Below are 22,597 nucleotides of genomic sequence, written 5' to 3'. Positions count from 1 at the left end.
CTGGTTTATGAATTTAACCAGGACTAGTGCAAACCACGGTTGGTTTTTATTTATTTAGAGCACTTTTAACACACCTTTCACCAAAACTGGATTCAGTTTAAACCAAGTCAAGCAGCAAGGCAGAACTGTGGAAAATACTTGGGATACATACAATACAATACAGCCCTTTCTTATGGTGGACAACCCTAGCGTGAGAACTCTTTGAACTGACAGATGGTGTAGTGTACTGGTTAGGATGTTGGACTAGGACCCAGGACAATTGGGTTTGAATATCTCAGCTTAACCATGGAAGCCTGCCAGGTGACCTTGGGCCCATCTCAATCTCTCAGCCTAACCTACCTCACAGGGTTGCTGTTTTCAGGATTAAGCAGATATAAGTGTAATTCTCTCTACTGTTCCCCATCAGAAACTTAATCCTAAAACACACCACACCGGTACGCACACGCACGCACATACGCACACACAGGCTTTCACTTGCTTTCCACCAAATGTTCTTAAAACTGCAGCTGCTTACCGGAATTGCTGGGTCACCCCCGTCCTCCCGGCAGGAGGCGCTTCACCCAGGACAGGAGAAGGCGGAGAAGACGGTCCTGACCCCACGGAGCCTGGGCGCAAGAACGAAGTGCTCTTCTTGGCCACCTGCTGCTTTTTGGACTGAGCTAGCTGGCTCTCTGGACTGCTGCACGAAAGCAAGGAAGACCAAACCAATAGAGAGTTGGGCGTGACGCTCCTGGCTGGGGAGGGGATGTCTGAGCGGGGATTCTGGGAGCGTCCAACGACGGTGAGGTCTGGGGATTTCAGGCTGTGCTTGGTATACTGCTGAGGTTCCTCTGTATCCTCAGGGCCTCATTTATGAGAAAATCAACTAATGTCAAAACAGTTTGCCAAAGGCAACCCGCACGAATGCTACCAACCTTCCATTCAATGTGCCGCCAATGCTCCAGGTTTAATTCACAAAGGGATAAAGGTAAGGTACAAACAACACGCCTAAGAGCTCCTTATAAGCTTGCCATTCCCTCGGAGGGGGTGGGGATCCCTCGCTCCCACCCTCCACTCCCTGCCACTCCTCACCTGGCCAGCAGGGGGGAAAGGCAGGGAAACAGGTCTCCTGGGCACGCTCCTGGGGCGGCGCAACACATTCCCAGGAGTGGCTTCATCGCACTATCCCAGGAGGCTCCTGCACTTCACAGTGGGCCGATTTGGGCTCCAAATGGGCCAAATCAGGCCCGTCTGGGGCCCAAATCAGCCTGCTGCAAAGTGTGCACGTGCTCCCGGGCCTGCACAATGAAGTGACATCATCACGCAGGCCCAGGAGTGTGCGTGTGCTTCCTGCCGGTAGCAATACTAGCTCCTCAGCAGACCAGCTGCCGTGAAAAGGATTCCCAATAAGCAGAACACCACAGAACCAAGTTCTGGCTCAGTGGAAGAGCCCTGGCTCGGCCAGCAAGAGGTCTGGTTCCGCTTCAGCCCAGGTACAGGTCTAGGGCAAAGACATTTCCCTGCTTGGGAACAATCCTACACAGTTTGAGTTGCTAGATGGCCAGAGGGACTCAGGCAGCCTCCTATTAAGTCCCTTCTGTCCAAGAGGCCAAGCAGAGCACTGGCTAGAATGTTGGACGTTGACCGACAAGCACCAGGCAACATGGGAGGGCTTTGAGTGGCATGGGGCCAGTTGAATTCTCAGCCCCATGTACTTTCCAGGGTTATTCTGGGGATAAAACTGGGGGCGGGGGGGGGGGGAGAGGAACCCTAGCTGTGCCACGTGAGCATCTCGCTCCAACTTACTCCACTTCAACAATCTGAGGTGAAACTGGCTGGGACACTATGATCGGCATTGGGGGTGGCTCCACAGGCTTAAATTGCATGCCGGTTCCTGTCAAGTCGTGAGTGTACTGCACCACCGGCCCCTTGCTCCGCACAGCACCTAGTGGGAGAGAACCATGGAGTCAGCACGACCATCTCAGATAACAGCTTTCGAGGTTGTCATTCTTCCCAACTCGCTTGTGCAACAGAGTCCCACTCATCCGATCCCAAAGTGCGATGAACTCTGGTGCCCGGGCTCGGTCTGGGGTGCTGTCCCCGCCCCCTGCAGGGACCCTGCCTCCGCCTTCCTTCTGCCCCCTCCTCGATGCCAGAGTGGCCGGTCAGCATCACGAGAGGCAGCGATCTGTCACTTGCCCCCCTATGCTGCAAAATGCCCTGTCAAAGGAAGGGGATGTAATTTGGGGTTGAATCCCGTGGATTTGTTCTGCTAACCGTGGCTTCCCCCGAAGGAACGAAAAACCTTCCCCTGATGCAGAAGGGGAAGGCTCCTCGTGCCTGCAAAAGGCAGCCGTGCCATTATAGCAGGGTGCCCCCCTCCCCCCAGCGTTCTCAGAAAGTGGGAGGGGGCATTCGGCTGCAGGGCTTCACCTTGCAGATTTTAAAAAAGTTTCTTGAGCATCAAATAGTCCTGAATGACTAGGTAAGCTTCTGCCAGCCTTAGTAATTACTTCCTGCCCTGCTCCACCATGGGGTGGGGGTGGGGGGAAAGCTGTTCCCTCCTCTGCATGAGCCAGCCAGGCTACTCCAGTCTTGGGGTGGCCCCATCGCTACCAGGGTAGGAGAAAAACCCCTCCCTATGCAAGCCAGCTGGCTTGCCCTTCCTCCAGGAGCCACAGCTGCTAGGACAAGAGGAAACTTTCTTCTCTCCCATGCAAACTGATGGGGCAGTTCTCACCCTGGGTGCCGCAGCTGGAAATGGGGGAAAGCCATTCCCTCTGCTATCCGAGCTGGCTGGGCTGCTGGGGACAAGAGAAGGGTCTCTTTCTCCCATGCAAGGGGGCCCGCTCTCTTTCTGGCCGCTGCAGTGGATGAAAGAACAGCCCTTTCATCAGGGTGCTATTTTGAAAAGGGTAGGGTGGGGAGGGAAAAGCAAACTGACGGCAGGAAGGGAAGAAGGAAAAAAGCCATGTGCCTAAGAGACAGTGGAAACTCTTCTTTCCTCTTATTTTCCCCTCCATCTCCAGTGGGATTCCCATTCCACCCCCCCACCACACACACACACCTTTGGATTGTTTCATATGGCTTTATTCCCCACTTCTTCTGTCTCTGTATTTTTTTCATTTCCTCTTCTCAATCTCAACCATCTTTCCTATATATGTTGTGTGTGTTTTTTTAATTCTCCCCCCCCTTGAGTTTATTCTTTTTTTTAATTCTGCGCAGGCCCCTAGCTCTGGTCTGTTTTGCCTCTCCCCTTCCAGCTGTAACCACCTGCGGCAATTTTGCATACTGGACACCAACAGAGATGCCTACAGCGTACCGACATTCGGCCGGGTCCTCATCTGTCCACCTTGCTTCTTTTCCAGGGCAGAGGCAGTGGAGGTTTTCATGCTGAACATGGGCTCCAGGCGGGTGGAGCCTCGGTATATCCACTCGCAGCGTTTGTCGTCCTGACAGGGAGAAAGAAAAACAAAGCCTGGGCTAAGGCTGAGCAAAAGAAGCCAGAAATTCATCCGCCTAACCGTGTGCTAGCTTGGCATTGGTCACCCTGGACTTCTGGGGCTGGACTTCCTCCCCTGTAACGGGGGCAAGCACGCACCAGAAGACCGATGGTGATGAAGCTCAAGCAGCCAGGGAGAAGAGGGACAGCAGAGGGTGGGAGAGATGCCTGGTGAACAGAGATCTGCCACGGCAAAAGCAACTTGAATTATGCAGCAAGAAGAGAATTGCATGTAGCAACCCTACCAGGAAGAGGATTTTGACCAGGCTCCCATCCACTTCCTCCACGCGGGATTTCCACCAAGTGCCGTCCCACTCCGTTTTGATGAGCTGGCCGCTCTTGAGCAAAACCATGGGACGGTTCGGGTAGGCCGTGATGTACTCTTCGATGAAGTCCCGGCATGACATATCTTCTATATCCTCCCAAGTCTTTTTGACTGCCCGAAAGAAACACACTATCAAACTATGTTTCCTCAATGCTTACTGCTGTCCAAGGGGCTTTATCATTCGTTTCGAACTTCTGCAGCGGTAATGGAAATAGGGGGCAGGATACAGGTTGATAAAAACTATGCATGAGGCACAGAAGCAGGATGGAGAGAGATTTTTCTCCCTCTCCCGTAAGACTAGATCTTCTGCACACTCGGTGGAGCCGATGGGCGGAAGATTCAAGGACAGACAAAAAGTAAAGAGTCCAGTAGCACCTTTAAGACTAACCAACTTTATTGTAGCATAAGCTTTTGAGAACCACAGCTCTCCTCGCCAGATGCATCTGACAAAGAGAGCTGCGGTTCTCGAAAGCTTGTGCTACAATAAAGTTGGTTAGTCTTAAAGGTGCTACTGGACTCTCTACTATTTTGCAACTGCAGACGAACATGGCTAACTCCTCTGGATCTAAGACAAAAAGTAGTCCTTCTTCACACAGTGCATAATTAACTTCTGGAACTCACTGCCACAGGATGGCCACACGTTTATGGTAAGCTTTCCAAGAGGATTAGGTGAATTCACAGAGGATCAGTCAGCCCATCAAGTGGACCCTGCATGTTCAAAAGCAGTAACTGAATGCCAGGGCTTGGGGGGGGCAGCAGTGGGGGAACGGCCCCTCTGCCCAGCTTGTAGACCATTGGGGACTATCTGGTGGCCACTCTAGGAAACAGGATGCTGGACTCGCTGGACCCAGGCCTGATCCTGCACAACTACCCATGTTCATATATCCATTTTGTAAGCAGCAGCCATTCCTCTCGGTCCCAAGCGCTTTCGAAGAGCCAGGACTGAAGGGGGCTACTAAGAGACCTGGCAGCACAGAGAGAAGGCGCAGCCAGAGAAAGACTCACGTGGCCGGCAGATGAGGTAGATCTCAGGCAGGACGACGTAAGAGGCATAACCGTCATCGAAGAAGATCAGGAACCTGGAAGGAGAGAAGACAGCAAGGCTGACTCCCAGCCAGCACTTTCAGAGGAACAGTAAAGAAGCTTCGTGGGGAGAAAGGGCCAGCGGCTGGGGACAAAGGGGGCTCCATATTCACAGAAGGCCCATTTAAAATGGTAGATAAATATGCAGGGGGAAGGTCCTGTCCACCCATCTCAGGTAACCCTTCTTGTATCACTGCCCTCTGGTCAGCACAGAGTATTTTATTGCCTCAAGAAAGCTGGGCGGGGGGCGGCATGATGCAAGTTTATAAAATTATGCCAGGAGTGGAGAAAGTGGACAGAAGGAGCTTTTTCTCCCTCTCCCTTAATACTAGATCTCGAGGCGCCCAATGAAGTTGATGGGCAATTGGTAGAGGACAGACAAAATAAGACAATGCTTTATTCAGTTAAGCTGTGGGACTCACTGCCAGAGGAGGCAGTAATGGTCACAGGCAGGGCTTTCTTTCTGGGAAAAGAGGTGGTGGAACTCAAGAGGGAAATCTCAACTCCCCTCTGTCTGGAGATTAGGGGACGGGGCCACTGGCCATGTGACCATTTTCTAGCGGTGCCGGAACTCCGTTCCACTGCGTTCCAGCTGAAAAAAAGCCCTGGTCACAGGCATAGAGAGGTTTCGTGAAGAAGATGCCCATCAAAGACTACTAGCCAAGGTGACTGAACAGAGCCACCATGGACAGCCTCCCTTGCTGGTGGCAGACGGAGGCAGCAAACCTCTGGATTCCAGAGCTGGGAGTAAACACCAGGAGAAGGTGTCGGCCTTCTGTCTGCTGCCTCCCTCTGCCACCACCAGCAAGGGGCTAACTCCTAGACCAGATGGACCACTGGCCAGATCCAGATCCAGCAGGTCTCTTCTTTTGTTCTTACGCTCACGGCTTCCTCCCACACTACCACCTACGGAATCCAAGCCAAGCTCCTCCGACCCAGCTACAAAGCTATGCCCACCACCTCCCAAATGGCAGAACCAAGCTGGCTCCCCATGGCGGCTTGGTTGGAGAACCAGCCCCGACTCCCCCATCCCTCCCACACCAAGGTCCTTAACAATGAATAAGGACGGGCGCCTTCTGCCACCTCGTCCCCGACTCCGTCGCCGAGGCTGTGCATATGAGCTAGACTAGATCTGTCTCTAGAGCTAGAGACAGCACACAAATACTACCAGGTCATGGAAACAGAGCTCTTAGACCTAGTTTGACACATGCTGAGCATAACAGAGCTAGGGCACTTGGGCACTGATTATTGAGATAGGCATAATAATAATAATAAAATTTGATTTATATACTGCCCTTCAGGACAACTTAATGCCCACTCAGAGCAGGTAACAAAGTATGTTATTATTATCCCCACAACAATCACCCTGTGAGGTGGGTGGGACTGAGAGAGCTCCGAGTAGCTGTGACCGACCCGAGCTCACCTAGCTCGCTGCAAGAAGAGGAGTGGGGAGTCAAACCTGGCTCTTAATTACTATGCCAAACTGGGTCTCAAGAATGGAGCTTGCCTCCTGTTTGAAAGCCAAGGAATAGCTCCCTCGAGGCTCTGTTTTACTCAGCTTGTGAGCTTTCCAGGGCATCTGGCTGCCCACTGATGGGAGGTAGAAACCTGGCCTAAGGGGACCGTTGTCCCAATCCAGCACGGCTTTGAGCACGGCAGCCTTTCCAGACCTCATTTTGTTCTTGATGTTGGGTGTCTCCGCCACGATGCCAGCGTACAGCCACATCTGGTTCCCGTCCTTGTACTCAGCCACCACCCGGCTCCCAACGTGCAGCTTATCGTCTGATGGGTGATAGTCGTACGCGATGTGGTTGCCTGACAGCAAGCTTTTCCCTTTGTTGTCAAACTTCACTTTGTACTTTTTCCCAGGCCCTGAGAAAGATGGCCGGAAGGAAGGGCAATGGTCAGTCACAATCCCTGCACAGGGTGAAGAACCAGCTGTACAGAATGCAGTACGGCTGGCTGTAAGGCACACACACATCCCTTCTGCTAAGGGCAGGGCCTTACTCCAGCAAGAGGAACCTTCCCTTGCAATGGGAAAAGATGCTGCTGTTAGTGAAACGGAGCCAACCAAATAATGACACTTCCGCACCGGAAAGGTTCAGCATTTTACCATGCTTGTATTCCCACTGAAAGAACCCTGGAGTTGTGTTACTTTGAAAGGACGAAGAATGATTTATGTAGAGCATTCCTCTTCACAGAACTGCAGGTCCCAAAGACTTTTAGATTAACAATTCAGCCCGTTCAGAAATCTGGCGCCAACTGTCTTCTGGATGCGCAAACCCACCTGTCTGCTTATCCTTCCAGAAGGCAGATGGCAAAGTGACCCACTGGCCCGGTGCCTGAGGGGCTTAGGCGACTGTGTTCACTCACCCACTGCCTGGATAGCGATCAGTGCTCCCTTGTGCCACGTCTTTGTCCGCTTCTTGCCCAGGATCCGGTCGCCCACGGCCAGGTCTCCATCTTGGGTAATTTCACATCCAATTTGCTGGGATCCTACAACAGAGTTGAGTTTATGTAAATTTACGTCAGCATTAACAAAAGTAACGAAGGCCCATTTCTCACACTGTTTGATACGCAAAACTCCTGCCGCAGCCAATCTATTTCCACCGCATCCCAATTATTATTTTTTTGAAAATCAGGAAGGTTCACAAGTAAATAAAAAGTCTTCAACTTTATGTAAAAAGGCTCTTCTTGTTAGAATCTTCTTCGGCTTCCACAATCTAGCTAAAGTTAATCTTGCTGCAGGTATAAGGTACAATATTATGGCCTGAAACTTTTTTGGAATAAAAATTGCAGAGTTTCTGAAGTATGTCTAATTCCTTTTGAAAGCATTCCAGCTACCGATCGCCAGTCTTCCCTTACTCTTACACATTTCCACCACGTGTGTATAAATCAGCATGTTGCTCACCTTTGGGGTGGGGGAGGGTTCTCCCCACCACTGCACCTTGTTAATTTGTTTTATTATTTGTATATTGATTTTAGTTTTTGTTTTTATCGATTTTAACTGTTCACCGCCCAGAGCCCCTGGGGATGGGCGGTATATAAATTGAAAAAATAAATAAATAAATAAATAACACCAACAACGATTGGCAATTCCTCCATACAGTCTTGCCGAGCTCATTGGAGAAAGATGCCACTGATGTAGAACTTTAACAGTGTTTTCTTTTAAACCTACACCAAGTGGAAAACCTTCTACCAAAGGCCAGGAGAAACTCCTAAACCCTATGATTAATTCCACACTCTGGTGCATACATGCTGCCATTTTGTGATGTATTCCTGTCCCAATCCCCATATACTAGCACACAGCATATTATATAATATGGACAGAGAACCATTACCATTCAAAGCAGTGATAGATGCGAAGGGTGTCAATCCCCCTTCTGATCTCCCCTTTATGAATTTTCACATCAAACAAGCTCTTAATTTTATTGGAACAGCAGCATACCACCACAGCTGTATTCAGATACAAAACAATATTGAACTATTTTCTTATCCTTTACTAGGTTACAATCCTTATCAAGAGTGACACTTTCCCACCATATACAATCTCCACTTCCCCATCCTGCTCGAGGAGACAGTTCCCAGTTACCACAAAAGATAGTGGGGGAAACCTGGTAGATAATTTTACCATTAAACTCTGCAACAGGCACCAAGTAAGTGGCCTGGTCTTCAAAAGGGACACATCCAACCAGCCACTAGCTACCACACCTGTTCCCAGCAGTCCTTATCTTCCAAGTTATTTTATTACTGGTAAGAAACTTTGGTCTTTATTTGGGAAAAACAACATGCACAGAGCAACCCAGCAGGAGGGCTTTTTTTCAGCGGGAACATGGTGGAACGGAGTTCCGGCACCTCTTGAAAATGGTCACATGGCCGGTGGCCCCGCCCCCTGATCTCCAGAGGGCGGGGCCACCGGCCATGTGACCATTTTCGCCGAGGGCAATTTTAAAAACTCCCCCCGTGTTCCAGCCCACCCAAAGTGACGTCATTGTGCAGTCTTGAGTTTCACCACTGAGTTCCACCACCTCTTTTCCCAGAAAAAAAAGCCCTGCTAAGAAGAGTTACTCCAGGCTAAGCCCATTGATAACTCTTCTTCGGAACACATTGACAGTACTTAAACGTAACAATTTATCATCATCAGGATTTTATCCAGAAATTTAAACATCAGCGAGGTCTCGCCTTAGTATGCGGCATGTTCCAAGCTGTGCAGCTGTTTGCAACAGGTCAATTATTATCCTGTCTGTACCAACATTGCCTAGATGGGCAGTTAGACCTTTGGGAATCACACCTGGCTCTCCTATCACTAGTGGAATAACTGTGGTATGTTTCTCCCAGAGATGCTGAACTTCACATCTTAGATCTCGGTATTTTGTAATCGTTTCCATCGCTTTTTCCTCAATTCGACTGTCACCTGGGATAGCCACATCCATCAGTGTGACCTTCTTCTTTTCAACCACAATAATATCCAGAGTACTATGCTCCAGCTTCTCACCCGTTTGGATTTTGAAATCCCGCAAGATCTTAACGTCCTCGTTTTCAACAACTTTCTCATGTTACTGCTGTTACTATTATTATTATTAATAAAATACCGGTATTCTGTTTTCTCCTCATACAGTTTTCAAAGTGACTTAGAAGTCTTTTTCAAAGACAGCTGGACAGCCTCGCCCCTCACCCTCCACCTACCTCTCAGAGAATCCTGGCTGCCTGTCTTTTTGTTAACCGCATCCATAAACTTCTGGACATCCTGAGCTGACTTCCTCATAGCAGCCATGGCCTCTCGAAGCTATAGGGAGAGAAGAAGAGAGGAGTCTTGTAGCTTAAGTCTTGAAGACCAAGCAGACTGATTGCGGTGTCAGATATAATGAAGGCGAACCCACTTTTTTGGGAGGCATGAAATCTATCCTTGAGTGCCAGATGCACACAGGCAAGGGTGTAAAGAAGAGAAATAGAAACAAAGGGGCCAAAAGGACATGGAAAGAAAAGAGATGGAGAAAACTCAATTTTAGAGTTCCTGGAAATGACCCCAGCTAGGACCATATTAGCAAAACAGAAGTTCTCACAACCACCAGGTTGTTGGGCTGACCTGGTTCCACTTGACTCACCAAGGACTGGTCCTTTGCAATTTTGTTACTTGCGTCGCCTGCAATTAAGAGACAAAAATTAAGGGTCAACACAATATTAATAACAATAATAACAACATTTGATTTATATACCGCCCTTCAGGATGACTTAACACCCACTCAGAGCGGTTTACAAAGTATGCTATTATCCCCACAACAAAACACCCTGTGAGGTGGGTGGGGCCCGAGAGAGCTAGAAGCTGTGACTGACCCAAGGCCATCCAGCTGGCTTCAAGTGGAGGAGTGGGGAATCAAACCCGGCACTCCAGATTAGTGTCCCGTACTCTTAACCACTACACCAAACTGGCTCTATTGTATATACAACTTCCTTTAACAAATGGAAAAAAATAAGCCATCAGGGATGTGGTGGTTACAGGTCCAGACTAGAACCTGGGTTCAAAATCCCATGAAGCTCAGGGGTTGAGTTTGGGCCCTTTTTCTTGACCTATCCTACCTTACAGGGCTGTTGTAAGGATAACATGAGGGCAGTCAGGTATGCCGCCCTGAACTCCTCAACAAAAGGCCAGGACAGACTCCAGTCTGGAAATATGCAACTCTGGATGCGAGGCCAATGAACACGGCTGTCTCTGGATTAAGGAACTTCCTTCCTACAGTCATTTTCCTTGGCACTTTTCTTGGAGCCAAGCAAATATTTAATTTTTCCCAGCACTGGGTTAATTGGAGGGGTTTTCCTCCCAACCCTATCTTTCCCGTGCCTTCATACCAACTTTTATGATGTTGTTTTTTAGTTTTCAAACTGGCCCCAAACCTATATGGATTTGTGTGCTTTTTTTAATCTTTTACGATTTTAACTGTGATTTGGAAGTAAGGGATATATTTTTTTAAATTATTCATGCAAATAAGTACAATCAAATCTCAGATGGCTTAAAAGAATAATATAAAGCCCCCACATTCAGAGGCAGTATACTGCCTATGACCTGACGGCTAGTGTCACACAACTGGATAGCCCTTTCCATGGCACCCTGCTAGCGAAATTCCCGGGGCAACTTCTAGGTCACCATATGGGGGAAATAAGAATAGCGAGCCCAACCTTGAAAGACTTCTCACCAGAATCAACACTCATAACATCGTCATCCTCGTCAGGGATCTCGATCACTTCCATAGGCTTAGAAGCATCGTCCTCCTCAGAGTCTGTCTCGTGATACTCCAAACCCAGGTTGGCATACACATCTTTGACCAGCACCTCACACTTGTCAACAGCCCTGCAGGGTAAGAGACAGCTTCATGTGCCCAGAGAGAACAATACTGGTTTCTGCTTGCCTGTTTCAATGCTATATCCTGACAAGCCAGGGCTCAAATTGAACTTCACTTGTAAAAAGTTACTCTCCTATAGTGAGTAAAAATGACTTACAAGTAACCAGGCAGGAAAGTTTAGATTAAAGGACAGCCAACAATATATAAAAAAACTTCTCCTAAGGGGATCAAGATCATTTTGGGGGATACTAACACTTCTGGGCATCACTTCTGCAAAGCAGAACATGTGGATGACACTTCAAATTGATCCTCATCTTGCCAGTGTCAGGTCTTGCCAGGTAAATCCCAAGCACTTCACTGCATCTCTCAGGTGTATGAGTTAAAAGTTACTTTATTGAAGAGAAATACTAATATCAAGATAGAAGGTTGATGCAGTCTCGGCTGGAACTTCAAGGCCACGTTCTCAGACCGGCCAGGAAATGGTAACCAAAACACCTGCAAGATAAGCAGCAAGCAACCAGACAGCAAAACAGGTTCCCTCTGCATGTTCTCAGAGGTCCACTACACACTTCAGCCAGAAATTCATAATACATAGCAGATATGCTGTAGGAGTATCTGACACACAGGTTGATGCTAGCCTAAAGGCTCTGCAACTTAGAATGTTTAGAGCCTGACAGCATTCTTCGGCATTGGGAGAAGGCCTCGATGTCTGAACTCTTGTCTGACCTTGTGGAAAACAACAGAATCTAATCTTCACAAGGTTTTGAGATTTGTCCCTGGGACAGAGTGACTTTCCTGAGAGCATGAGATTTGAGGCTATGCTGTTTTTCCTCCTCTTAAAAAAAGACGGTTGGATTTCAAGCTCGGAAGAACTTACGATGTTTAACCAAGCTGGTATCCTGCCATTCCTTGCTTGAATAAATATTAAAAATAAACATGTAGACTAAGAACCCGATCATTTCTGCCTGATAATATATTCCAAATAATATATTCTCTCCTTTCGGTGGGAAAAGTTTTTCAGTATATTCAGGTAACTGGGTGCTGGTCCCTATGGAATACCCCATCGCTACCAAAACAGCAACCTGTAATAATCTGATATCCACAGAAAATTATGCCAGTTGCTAGAATGAGAGGCTAATATTGCCCCCTTCTTTTATTGACCAGACAATTGTATTCTTTTAATTTCGAATGGAATACTACTGTTCTTTAATATGTACTCAGAGACAATGTTGGTAGAAAACTGGCTGTAAGTTAAATGAATAATAGTAACAGCTGTTGATGCGCCAACATCACTTACACTGGGAGCAAATAATTTAGTAAATTTATATGCACACACGCATACACAAAGGCATATCTTCTGTAAGTTATCTCGGGCCCTTTGAGTAAGGCAAGATACAAATATTTGCAACAAATCATTTCCATTAGCTTTTGATGCCTTTTTTGTAAAGGAGTGTTACATCCACAGCAAACTGCCCGGCGCTTACTTCACAGCATTGTCGAGAAGCTGGTCCACATGGGCCACTTCCGCCTCCTTCTCCTTCACATATTCCTCCAGGCGCTTCAGCTCCTCCTTCCGCCGCCGGATGCACTCTGACTTCTCCAGCTCCTCATCGATGAATTGCCGGAGCTCCTCCATGGACATGCCCAGCTCCTCCATCACTTCGCGCTGCAGCTCCAGCATGTCCTGCGAGTCTGCCATGACGGCAGAAACTGCAACGGGGAAGCAGGTCAGATGTAGCAACTGGGCGGCTTCCTTCTTACAAGGATCACCACCTCCTCCCCGTTTCTTTTGCAAAGGAAGCATGCTCCCTCGCTCTCGTTCAAAACAAAGTCTACCTTGCCTTCTAGTCCTGACATATCTGATTTGGTTGATTGACAGCCCTCCCTCCCCACAAGCAGGCTCAGGGCAGGCCACAACAGTACTAAAACATACTACACAATTTACATTAAAATAACAAAACTACGTAAATAGCAATAAACACAATACAGAAGGCATCTACTATTGATTCCAGGGAAAAGGCTGTCATAAAATTGTAAAGATGCAGCAGGCAAGATGGACTCGTATCTGCTCCTTCCATTCCTCTGGCCTGAAGAAGGGAACTCTCTTGAAAGCTTACACCCTGGAAATCTTGTTGGTTTCTAAGGTGCCACTGGACTCCAATCCTGCTATTTTACCGCACAGCAACACAGCTGCCTACCTGAAAGTGTCTGAAGAAGGGAGCCCTGGCTCTGGAAAGCTTGTGTGTGTTATGTGCTGCCAAGGCACCTCCGACTTATGGAGACCCTATGAATCAAAGACCTCCAGAACATCTTATCATTAACAGGCTTGCTCAGATCCCGCAAACTGGAGGACGTGGCTTCCTTTACTGAGTCCAGCCATCTCGTTTTAGGTCTTCCTCTTTCCCTACTGCCTTCCACTTTTCCTAGCATTATTGACTTTTCCAGAGAATCTTGTCTTCTCGTGATGTGACCAAGCACGACAGCCCCAGTATGATAGCTCACACCCTGGAAATCTTGGTCTCAAAGGTGCTGCTGGCCTCCAATCCTGCTAACCTTTCCCCCAGCCTTCCTTCACTACAGCAACCACACGGAGCATGCCAATTCCCTCTGAACGAAGAGTGAAACGGCAGACACACACACACCCCAGGCGCCCAACCTGCACCCCAGCCAGCAAGCATCGCCGCTCCCCGGCACTGCGATTCGGACACGGTTTCTCGGCTCCTCGCTCAATTCCCACTGCTGCCATTTTGCCACTGAGGGTCCCCCAGGCAACCCGACATCTCCCCGCCCGGCATGCCCCCTCCCCACCGAGGGACCCCCCCCCCTTCGCCCTCCCCACCATTCATCTTCGCCGGCGCAGGAGCACCTCTGCAGGAGCAAGGGTGGGGGCGGGGCACTGCCGCGTGACGTCACTTCCGGCGGCCCTTGGCCAATAACCCGCTCCCTTCTAGGCCTTCCCTGCTCTCTGTGGCAACACCATAGGGGTTGGGACAACCCCGCCCCCAGGGAGTCACCACGGCTCGACGCCATTTCCCGCCCGTCCCCATTACGGCTCCCCCTCCTCCAGTTTAGGAGACCTGAGGGAAAGAGCTCGGCAAGGGTCTCATTCCATAAAGCCCCCTCCCCCAAACTGCCATTTTTCCTAGGAAAATCTGTCCTGCGGAGACGAGTGATTCCGGGAGAACTCCCGGTCCCGCCGGGAGGTTGGCAAGACCCAGGGCAGAGTTCACCCGCCGGGGGGGCGGTAACCGGGGGGGGTCCTGCCTCCCCCCCTCCCCCACCGTCCTCACCTTTCCCCCCGGGAGGGGGGGAGGGGAAATTATTTTGCCAGAAAATTCAGACTTGAAAGGGGGGGAAAGGAGGGTCAAAGGAAACCCCGTCGTTTAAGTACTTCCGGGGAAAACTCAGTCACGTGCCCAGAATCATTGTTTACTTCCGTGCCCCAATGGGCCCCTCACCGCCGTTTAGCACTGCGCATGCGCATCTGGGAGGCTGTGCTACAAGGTCCAGGGAAACGCAGCGGAGGACCGGATAGGATTTAGTGCGCATGCGTCGTGCCAGGGGGCGACGGCTCGTCTGGGAGCTGAAGTGCGCGTGCGTCAGGACATTTAAAAGGCTGGCGGCCCGTCGTTGTCTTTCGTATTTTAATTCATGTTGTTGCAGGTTTGGGATTGTAATTTTTAAAACGCTTTGCATCGGGATTCTGCAACGGCTCTCCCCTCCCTTCTTTCCATGCATGTCTTTCCAAATGGAAAAAGAGTGAAAATTGCTCAGAGTGGCTTAAGTCAGGAAAGTAAGTCTACATATGGCAAGAAGGGGGTGCAGAATGAATATTCGGTATGAAAATTATGGTGAGCCATTTCAATCCAAGGGAAGAATGGAAGGAGCAGATATGCCACGACTAGCAGGCAAGACAGGCTTTGCATTCGAAGAGCGAAAGCAAAACTTCACAAAAATAGGTCTCTTTCCTCATCTCGTAGAGGTTTTTTTCCTTTCAATACTTTATAAGCAAATTCTGGGAAAAGGTTTTGGTTACTCCTTTTAATCCTTCTGGTATTTGCCAGCAGAGCATGCCTAACAGGCAGAAAATCTAACAGGGAAGCTCTGTAGTTGCAAACTATGGAAAACACACTGGTTCAGGAGGACATTTATGTAATGGAAATTTATGTATTTGTTTCTGTCATTTATAGGCAGCCTTTCTCATTGCGTCTCAAGGCAGATTATGCACCAAGTAGACAATGCAACAGAATTTGACTGGCAGAAATCTGGAACCAACCAGAGATGGGAAACCGTGGAGAAGCAAAGCATGAGCATTAACATGGCACATGAAACAATGCAAAAAGTACGTTGTAAGCACCTACTTACAGCAACAGCACAAACTATAAATGGAGACAGCCTACAGTCTGTAATCCTTTACAACAACAACAACATTCGATTTATATACCGTCCTTCAGGACAACTTAATGCCCACTCAGAGCGATTTACAAAGTGTGTCATTATTATCCCCACAACAAAACACCCTGTGAGGTGGGTGGGGCTGAGAGAGCTAGAAGCTGTGACTGACCCAAGGTCACCCAGCTGGCTTCAAGTGGAAGAGTAGGGAATCAAACCCGGTTCTCCAGATTAGAGTCCCGCGCTCTTAACCACTACGCCAAACTGGCTCTCCATGCTTCTTTCTGAATCTTTTTTTTACTGTATAATAAGAATAACATTTGATTTATATACTGCCCTTCAGGACAACTTAACACCCACTCACCTGTTTACAAAGTGTGTTATTATCTCCACAACAATCACCCTGTGAAGTAGGTGGGGCTGAGAGAGCTCTGAGTAGCTGTGACTGACCCAAGGCCATCCAGCTGGCTTCAAACAGAAGAGTGGGGAGTCAAACCTGTGTTGTATTCCTGTATAAGTGAAGCCGGCCTATTTTCTAAGATCCTGGAATCCATTTTAAGTATGGAAAGTACCATACTATTTTACTTGACACACAGCTATGCTCATTTGGGACGAATTCCAAAATGACATATTCTGAACGGGAAAGGACGAAGTGTTTGCTTTTGCTGTTTGCATTAGCCAGTGTACAGAAGCAAAAATCGATAGCAGGTCAGTATCTTGTCAGTCGGCCAGAACCTGATCATGCTCAGTGTCACAGGAACCTAGCAGAAAAGGAGGGGCTGACAGACAATAACTCAGAGGCTTACTCTAAACGGATAACTTTTCTCTCTTTTAAGATTCAAAGACGTTACAACACAGTAATTCATACATCTACTCTTATGCCTAAAGAAGGAAAACACTGTGCACACACTAGCAATCATGAGAACACAATTGAAGAGAGAAAAAGGGGAAAATCCACAGCAAGAGAGATTCTTTTAAAGAGCTTTTGGTTTTAAAAGGAGGAAACACTGACTGACCAATTGCAGACTTAGTTCAGACCATTCAGAAATACTAGTTCAAGTCACTGAGAAACACTGCCTTGACTGTAACATCACGCTGACACTAACCACATGATTGTATTGCTGGAGACACATGTACATGCATGCATATATCCATATATTCACAGCTCAATCAATCACTATATCTCTACATGAAATAACTCAGCAATCACTATGCATATATCAATCACATAGGCCTTAATCATAAGGAACTAAGGATATACTGAACCAAACAAAATGGAGTCTAACTGAACTTTGAATGGAAATGTGGCAATAAGCTAAGATCTAGGGGATTTTTGCTGATACATGATATTCATATGAGTAATGATAGCAAATACTAAGGGATCAGAATGACCTGACCGTTTTACAGATGTCACGATCTCAGCGCAAAATCTGCAAATGCCGCAATTTTTAGGTGATTTCCAGTGCCAGGAATGACTCTGAAGAATCTCATTGGTGAATTTGAATGGGTTGATGTAAGCCAAAACTGTATAAAAATGAGCAAGAAAACCATGGAGTCTAAGAAGCTAGGAGGAGAGAAAGGAAGGAATACCTCCTTGCTATCTCTCTCCTTTTCCTTTTCAGGTTGGCCAAACGCTCACCCATTCTTTCCATCAACGAGAATCTCTGGGACATCTCCAGGATCGGTAAGATGATTTACTATGCCTTGTTTTTGTTGTATTGTTGATCAAGCTATTGCAATGCTAAGACCATGCTGTACCACGATACTTAGAGTCTATGTAACCTATGCAGAATGATTTAAATAAAACTTACTGAAATTTATGTCCAGGCCTGTGTTGTATCCTTGCTCTCTCTTCTTTTGGGAAAATCTGATTCAGTTGAAGATATATCAAAGATCCCCCCCTTTCGCACGGTAAAATGTTGGCTAGCAACCAAGCTAACACCTGGCTGTCCAGATTAGAGTCCTGCCGCTCTTAACCACTACACCAAACTGGCCTATTTTCTGTGCAAAAAGGCCTGTCTGAAAAATTGATTCGCATTGTTTGTGGAAAGCCAGGAGAGTGGGAGCTTTCATGACATCTTGGTGCAGGCCGTTCCATAAGGATTGCACATGTGTGGGCAGCTGTTGATTTTGCCCATTTGAAGGGTGGACACATAGGCAGAGTCTGTAGGGTTGCCAGGTCCCCTTTTATCCTCCTGGCGCGAGGGAGGGAGACCTGGCTCTTACCTCCTTGTCTTGGGTTTGATTCCCCACTCCTCCACTTGAAGCCAGCTGGGTGACCTTGGGTTAGTCACAGCTTCTAGGAGCTCTCTCAGCCCCACCCACCTCTTAGGGTGATTATTGTTGTGGGGATAATAATAACATGCTTTGTAAACCACACTCTGAGTGGGTGTTCAGTTATCCTGAAGGGCAGTATATAAATTTATTATTATTATTATTATTTTCTTTACTGTAAACTGCATCTTGGCCTTAGTCTTCCGGTGACATCACTGCACAGGCACAGAGGGCGCGCCCACTTCACAACAAGCCGATTTGGGCCTCAAACAGGCCCAGTGTGGCCCATTTGGGGCCCAAATCGGCCTGCGGTGAAGCATAGGAGCGCTCCTGGGGTGGCACGGTGATGTCGTCACACCACGCTGGGAGTGTGCCTGGGAGGCCCATTCCCATACCTTCCTCCCTCACCGGCCAGGTAAGTGGAGGTGGGGGGGCCGAGCAAAAGCGAGAGATCCCCCGTCCCTACCCAGGGAATGGGATTGCTAGGACCCCTTTCTTCCTCTCGGTTAAATTTTGTCTTTAACCCTTTTCTTCTTTTACACGCTCTGGGTAGATTGCTGCCACCAGGAATTATATTCCAAAATAACTTAAATTTCCCCTTTTATAACGTGCCCAAGCATCAGGCTCCTTCATGGAACTATGCGGCCCTGAGGAAAGGAATTGGATATGGGAATAACAGATACTCTGGGTTGGGGGAAAAAACCAAAATAAACTTTTATTTTTACAAGAATCGTATCGGTTTCACTATAGTACTTAAGCCTGGTGGGTTTCAAAGAGCGTTATTTGTTCTTAAAGTTACTTTTCACAGACACAGTCACTCAGATCTTCTCTTAGGCTGCAGTTTGCCTGCTTCTGATATCAATTTCTCACTCAAATACACATAAGACTTCCTCTCAGGCGCACACACAGTTTGCATCTCTTGCCCTGACTGAATGTTCTTTCACAAACATACACAGTTCAGGCTTCACACAGATTGCCTAACTGAACTAAACAAGAATCCTTTCAGGCTTCCACACAGGTTGCCTGCTTTGCCCGGTCTGAATCTTCTCTCTGCTCAGTAACTGAAAACTGCATTCACTCTGCCCACACTCTCAAGGCCAAACTACAAGTGATGAATGACACAGGTGGGACACTTGTCAACTTCCCTCAAGTTCTGATGGGAAATGTAGGCAGCTTGGCGGAATGTTGGACAAGTGACAGTTGAAAAGTCCGTTGGACAGCAGTCGGAGAGCCAAGCTGCAAGACCAGGATGCCTACATTTCCCATCAAAACTTGAGGGAAGCTGACAAGTGTCCAACCTGTGTCAGGCGTCACTTGTAGCTTGGCCCTCAGTTATCAACCCATCATCCCTCTCTTCCCCCCCCCCCTTCATCTTTACCACACTAAGCATTTAGAGACACACACATTTAAAATCATTACAGAGATCCTTAGGCAGAGAGGCAGTCCTGCAGTTATGGGAGACCAAGGCCATAAAGAGCTTTCTACGTGATAGCCAAAACCTCGAACTGAGGGCCAAGCTACATGTGACCAATGACACTTGAACGGCAAGTGGATCGAATGGAGAGCAAGTGGAGGGCAAGTGAACAGGGAGAAATACACTTGCTGTTCAAGTGTCATTTGTCACTTGTAGCTTGGCCCTCAGAGTTGGTGACTGATGGGCAGTCAAGGGAGTGACTGTAGAATGGGGTATTATGCGTGCTCTGCCTAGCTCCCCTTAATAGCCAGGTTATGGCTACATCCTAACAAGACTGGCCCGGGAAAATGCCGTTTCTACTTACGTAAAACCATGTTCAGCATTGTTTAACGTGTCATGGTTCATATTTATGCTCTGTTCCAACAATGCTCAGGAAACATGCTCAGACTAAGAGTATTATGTGCAGCAAAATGGAAAACAGACATCTGTCCTGATACGTTAAGAGTGGAGCGATACGATTTATGAATATGCATGAGTGGCTAAACTATTTACACAACAGGCCGAGAGCCGAATTTTGGGGGAAATGGAAGGATTTCTTTGACTACTTAGGTAGAAGCTAATTAAGGCAATTTAGCCTAAAGACAAGAATTAAAACAAAAAAGTCAATATAGTAGTTTGTACAGGCAAAATTAATGAAGGAGAGGGAAGGAGATGGAAGGAGAAATATTATGTAGCTGTATTTAGGTATGGCAAATTTCAAACGTATCCCTGTATTAGTTCACTGTAAGATTAAATACGGTGCTTGTGTAAGTCTCAAAATAACACATGTATTGATTATATAGATTGTAGAAGTCTAAATTCAATTGCCAACCTAGTATTCTTTTAGTATGCACTTCCTATTTTTCACTTTCACATATTTTCTTTTTAAAATAAAATCACTTTTTTGAAAAAAAGGAAACATACTCAGACGATAGCAGGGTTTCACATTTTTGCTGTTCCGGCTCTGGTCACATCGTCTCCTCCCTTGGATTGCATTGACTTACATTGAGTAATCTGCCTTGAGTCTCGTTGAGAAAGGTAAACTTTAAATAACATAAATAAATCTGTTGCTGGTCAGTATTTCTTCTGATTTGCCACTTGTCCCTGTTTACTAGGGATATATCTGGTTTTCTAGTTCCTATACCTACTTTGGTGGTGGTGGAGAGTGCCCTCAGGTCATAATTGACTTATGGTGACCCATGCTGGAGTTTTCATGGCAAGAGACTAACAAAGATGATCTGCAGTTGCCTGCCTCTGCAACCCTGGTCTTCGTTGGAGGTTTCCAATCCAATTACTAACCAACTACTGCTTAACTTCTGAAATCTGATGAGATCAGGCTCACCTGAGCTATCCAGGTCAGGGACTTGGGCTTTTACAGGATGCTTAAAGAAGAAAGGCATCGTCTGGAGAGCATTTGCTTCCCTTCAATCGCTCCGTCTAGCCGGACTGGCCTCCTAGTCTTAGTTGCAGTGGGGCTCTCACCAAGAGCAAGCAGACCCCTTTTGTGAGATTTGGAAACTGAAGGTTCATTTGCCCTGTAGAGCCTGATTCAAAAGCCAAGTGTGAGACAATCTATCCAAGCGAAAATCAATACAGTGCCTAGCACACAAGATGAACCTTGTCCGATGTGGAATGGCAGAGGAGCGGGCGGTTGTGTGGCCAGAATCCTTGATGAGAGGCTAATTGATTTATTTCTGAGCTTTTAAGCCCGTTTTTCAGCCAGAATTGGATCCTAAGGCAGCTCACAGGAATAAAAAAAAATACCGACATCAAAGTCCAAAGTCCAACACTAGAGTAAGCCCGGTGGATCTGATGAGCAGGCCATTTACTCTGGCAGTGCTCAACCAGAGTCTTTTCAAAGCCCACAAGCAACGCAGGAAGGCAATGGCCCTTCCAAACTACTGGTGTTCAGAGGTACACTGCCCCTGAACAGGGAGGCTTCATTTTTTCTGGGAAACTTAGCACCTCTTGATGGACCCAGCTATGAATACTATAACTGATTCTAGATGATAGAGCAAGATGGGCAGAGCGTGTTAGTCTGTCTGTAGCAGTAGAAAAGAGCAAGAGTCCAGTAGCACCTATAAGACTATCTGAAGAAGTGAGCTGTGACTCACGAAAGTTCATACCCTACCACAAATTTTGTTCGCCTTAAAAGTTCTACTGGACTCTGATTCTTGATGGATTGTCCAGCATCCTGTTTTCAGTGGACAGACAGATGCCACAAGGAAACCAAAAAGCAGGGTATAAATATTACTTGGGGTAGATGGGTGTTCTCAGCTGGGGCTGAAGAGGTGTCTAGTTGGTCCCTGCTCCAGAGATGGCAGATAGTAGCTGCTAGAAACAGAGGCGATTGTTCTTATTTTCATTAGGGCAATAGTTAGAGACAAAATCTGGTTACTGAGTTTGTTTCCCCTGGCCTTTGATAGCTTTGCGTGACAGGTGGAAATTCAGCAAATATATCTTCACAGCCTTCACAGTACTGTGATGGAGGCATTTTGGTCTGTATTGTGTTGGTCTGCAGTAGAACAGCTGGAGTGGAGTCCAGTGGCACCTTAGAGAGCAACAAAAGAACAGAAGAAAGAAGCTCTAACTCTCTAAAGTTTATACTCTGAAAATCTTGTTGCTCTCTATGGTGCCACAGGACTCAAATAACAACACAGTATTTCCATGTTGTAGTTCCCAGTTGCTTTCAGATCCAGAGGAGTTAGCCGTGTTAGTCTGTAGTTGCAAAATAGTACAGAGTCCAGTAGCACCTTGAAGACTAACCAACTTTATTGTAGCATAAGCTTTCGAGAACCACAGCTCTCTTCGTCAGATGCATCGACATCTTTTGAGAACCACGGCTCTTCGTCAGATGCATCTGACGAAGAGAGCTGTGGTTCTCGAAAGCTTATGCTACAATAAAGTTGGTTAGTCTTCAAGGTGCTACTGGACTCTTTACTTCAGTTGCTTTCAGTATCTCATGGTGTCGCCTAGGGACACGTAAAGAGATGAAAAGAAAGACATTGTTTCCGATTACATTCAGAGTTGCCACGTAAGGCAAGTTTGGGAGTAAAGAACTGCAACTGGGAGTAAATAGCTGGCAATGCCGTCTAGTGGTTAAAGTGTTGGACTCCAATCCGGGAGGCCCGAGACTGAATCCTTACTCTGCTAAGGAGGCTCACCGGGTGACCTCGTGCTCTCTTTCAGCCTAAGCTATCACATGTTGTAAGGATAAAATGCAGAAGCAAGAGTTATGTAATGTGCCCTGA

General features: G+C 47.4%; 1 protein-coding gene across 4 annotated transcripts in view; it reads right to left on the bottom strand.

Annotated features, from left to right (window-relative positions):
• The window catches only part of SETDB1 (SET domain bifurcated histone lysine methyltransferase 1), a 42,501-nt gene extending 21,620 nt beyond the window's left edge, over positions 1 to 20,881 (bottom strand). Inside the window, exons 1-12 of one of the 4 annotated variants that reach the window (XM_054998083.1) lie at positions 20,689 to 20,881; positions 12,712 to 12,937; positions 11,081 to 11,235; positions 9,995 to 10,032; positions 9,576 to 9,675; positions 7,263 to 7,385; positions 6,560 to 6,761; positions 4,812 to 4,885; positions 3,727 to 3,917; positions 3,302 to 3,431; positions 1,786 to 1,924; positions 515 to 679 (exon numbers count right to left, since the gene is read on the bottom strand). In XM_054998083.1, the coding sequence (XP_054854058.1) occupies positions 515 to 679; positions 1,786 to 1,924; positions 3,302 to 3,431; positions 3,727 to 3,917; positions 4,812 to 4,885; positions 6,560 to 6,761; positions 7,263 to 7,385; positions 9,576 to 9,675; positions 9,995 to 10,032; positions 11,081 to 11,235; positions 12,712 to 12,937; positions 20,689 to 20,746 (1,601 nt within the window). In that variant the 5' untranslated portion in view covers positions 20,747 to 20,881. Of the gene's footprint in view, positions 1 to 514; positions 680 to 1,785; positions 1,925 to 3,301; positions 3,432 to 3,726; positions 3,918 to 4,811; positions 4,886 to 6,559; positions 6,762 to 7,262; positions 7,386 to 9,575; positions 9,676 to 9,994; positions 10,033 to 11,080; positions 11,236 to 11,480; positions 11,526 to 12,711; positions 12,938 to 14,066; positions 14,121 to 14,517; positions 14,606 to 20,688 lie in introns of those variants that run through there. The other 3 variants (XM_054998102.1, XM_054998093.1, XM_054998110.1) reach the window with 3 other exon arrangements.
• Between the last annotated feature and the right edge of the window lie 1,716 nt (positions 20,882 to 22,597).

This window comes from Eublepharis macularius, chromosome 1, assembly GCF_028583425.1.
Source record: "Eublepharis macularius isolate TG4126 chromosome 1, MPM_Emac_v1.0, whole genome shotgun sequence".
Classification (NCBI taxonomy): Eukaryota; Metazoa; Chordata; class Lepidosauria; order Squamata; family Eublepharidae; genus Eublepharis; species Eublepharis macularius.
The sequence above is the reverse complement of the archived record's forward strand: the minus strand, read 5'-3'. Positions and strand labels throughout refer to the sequence as shown.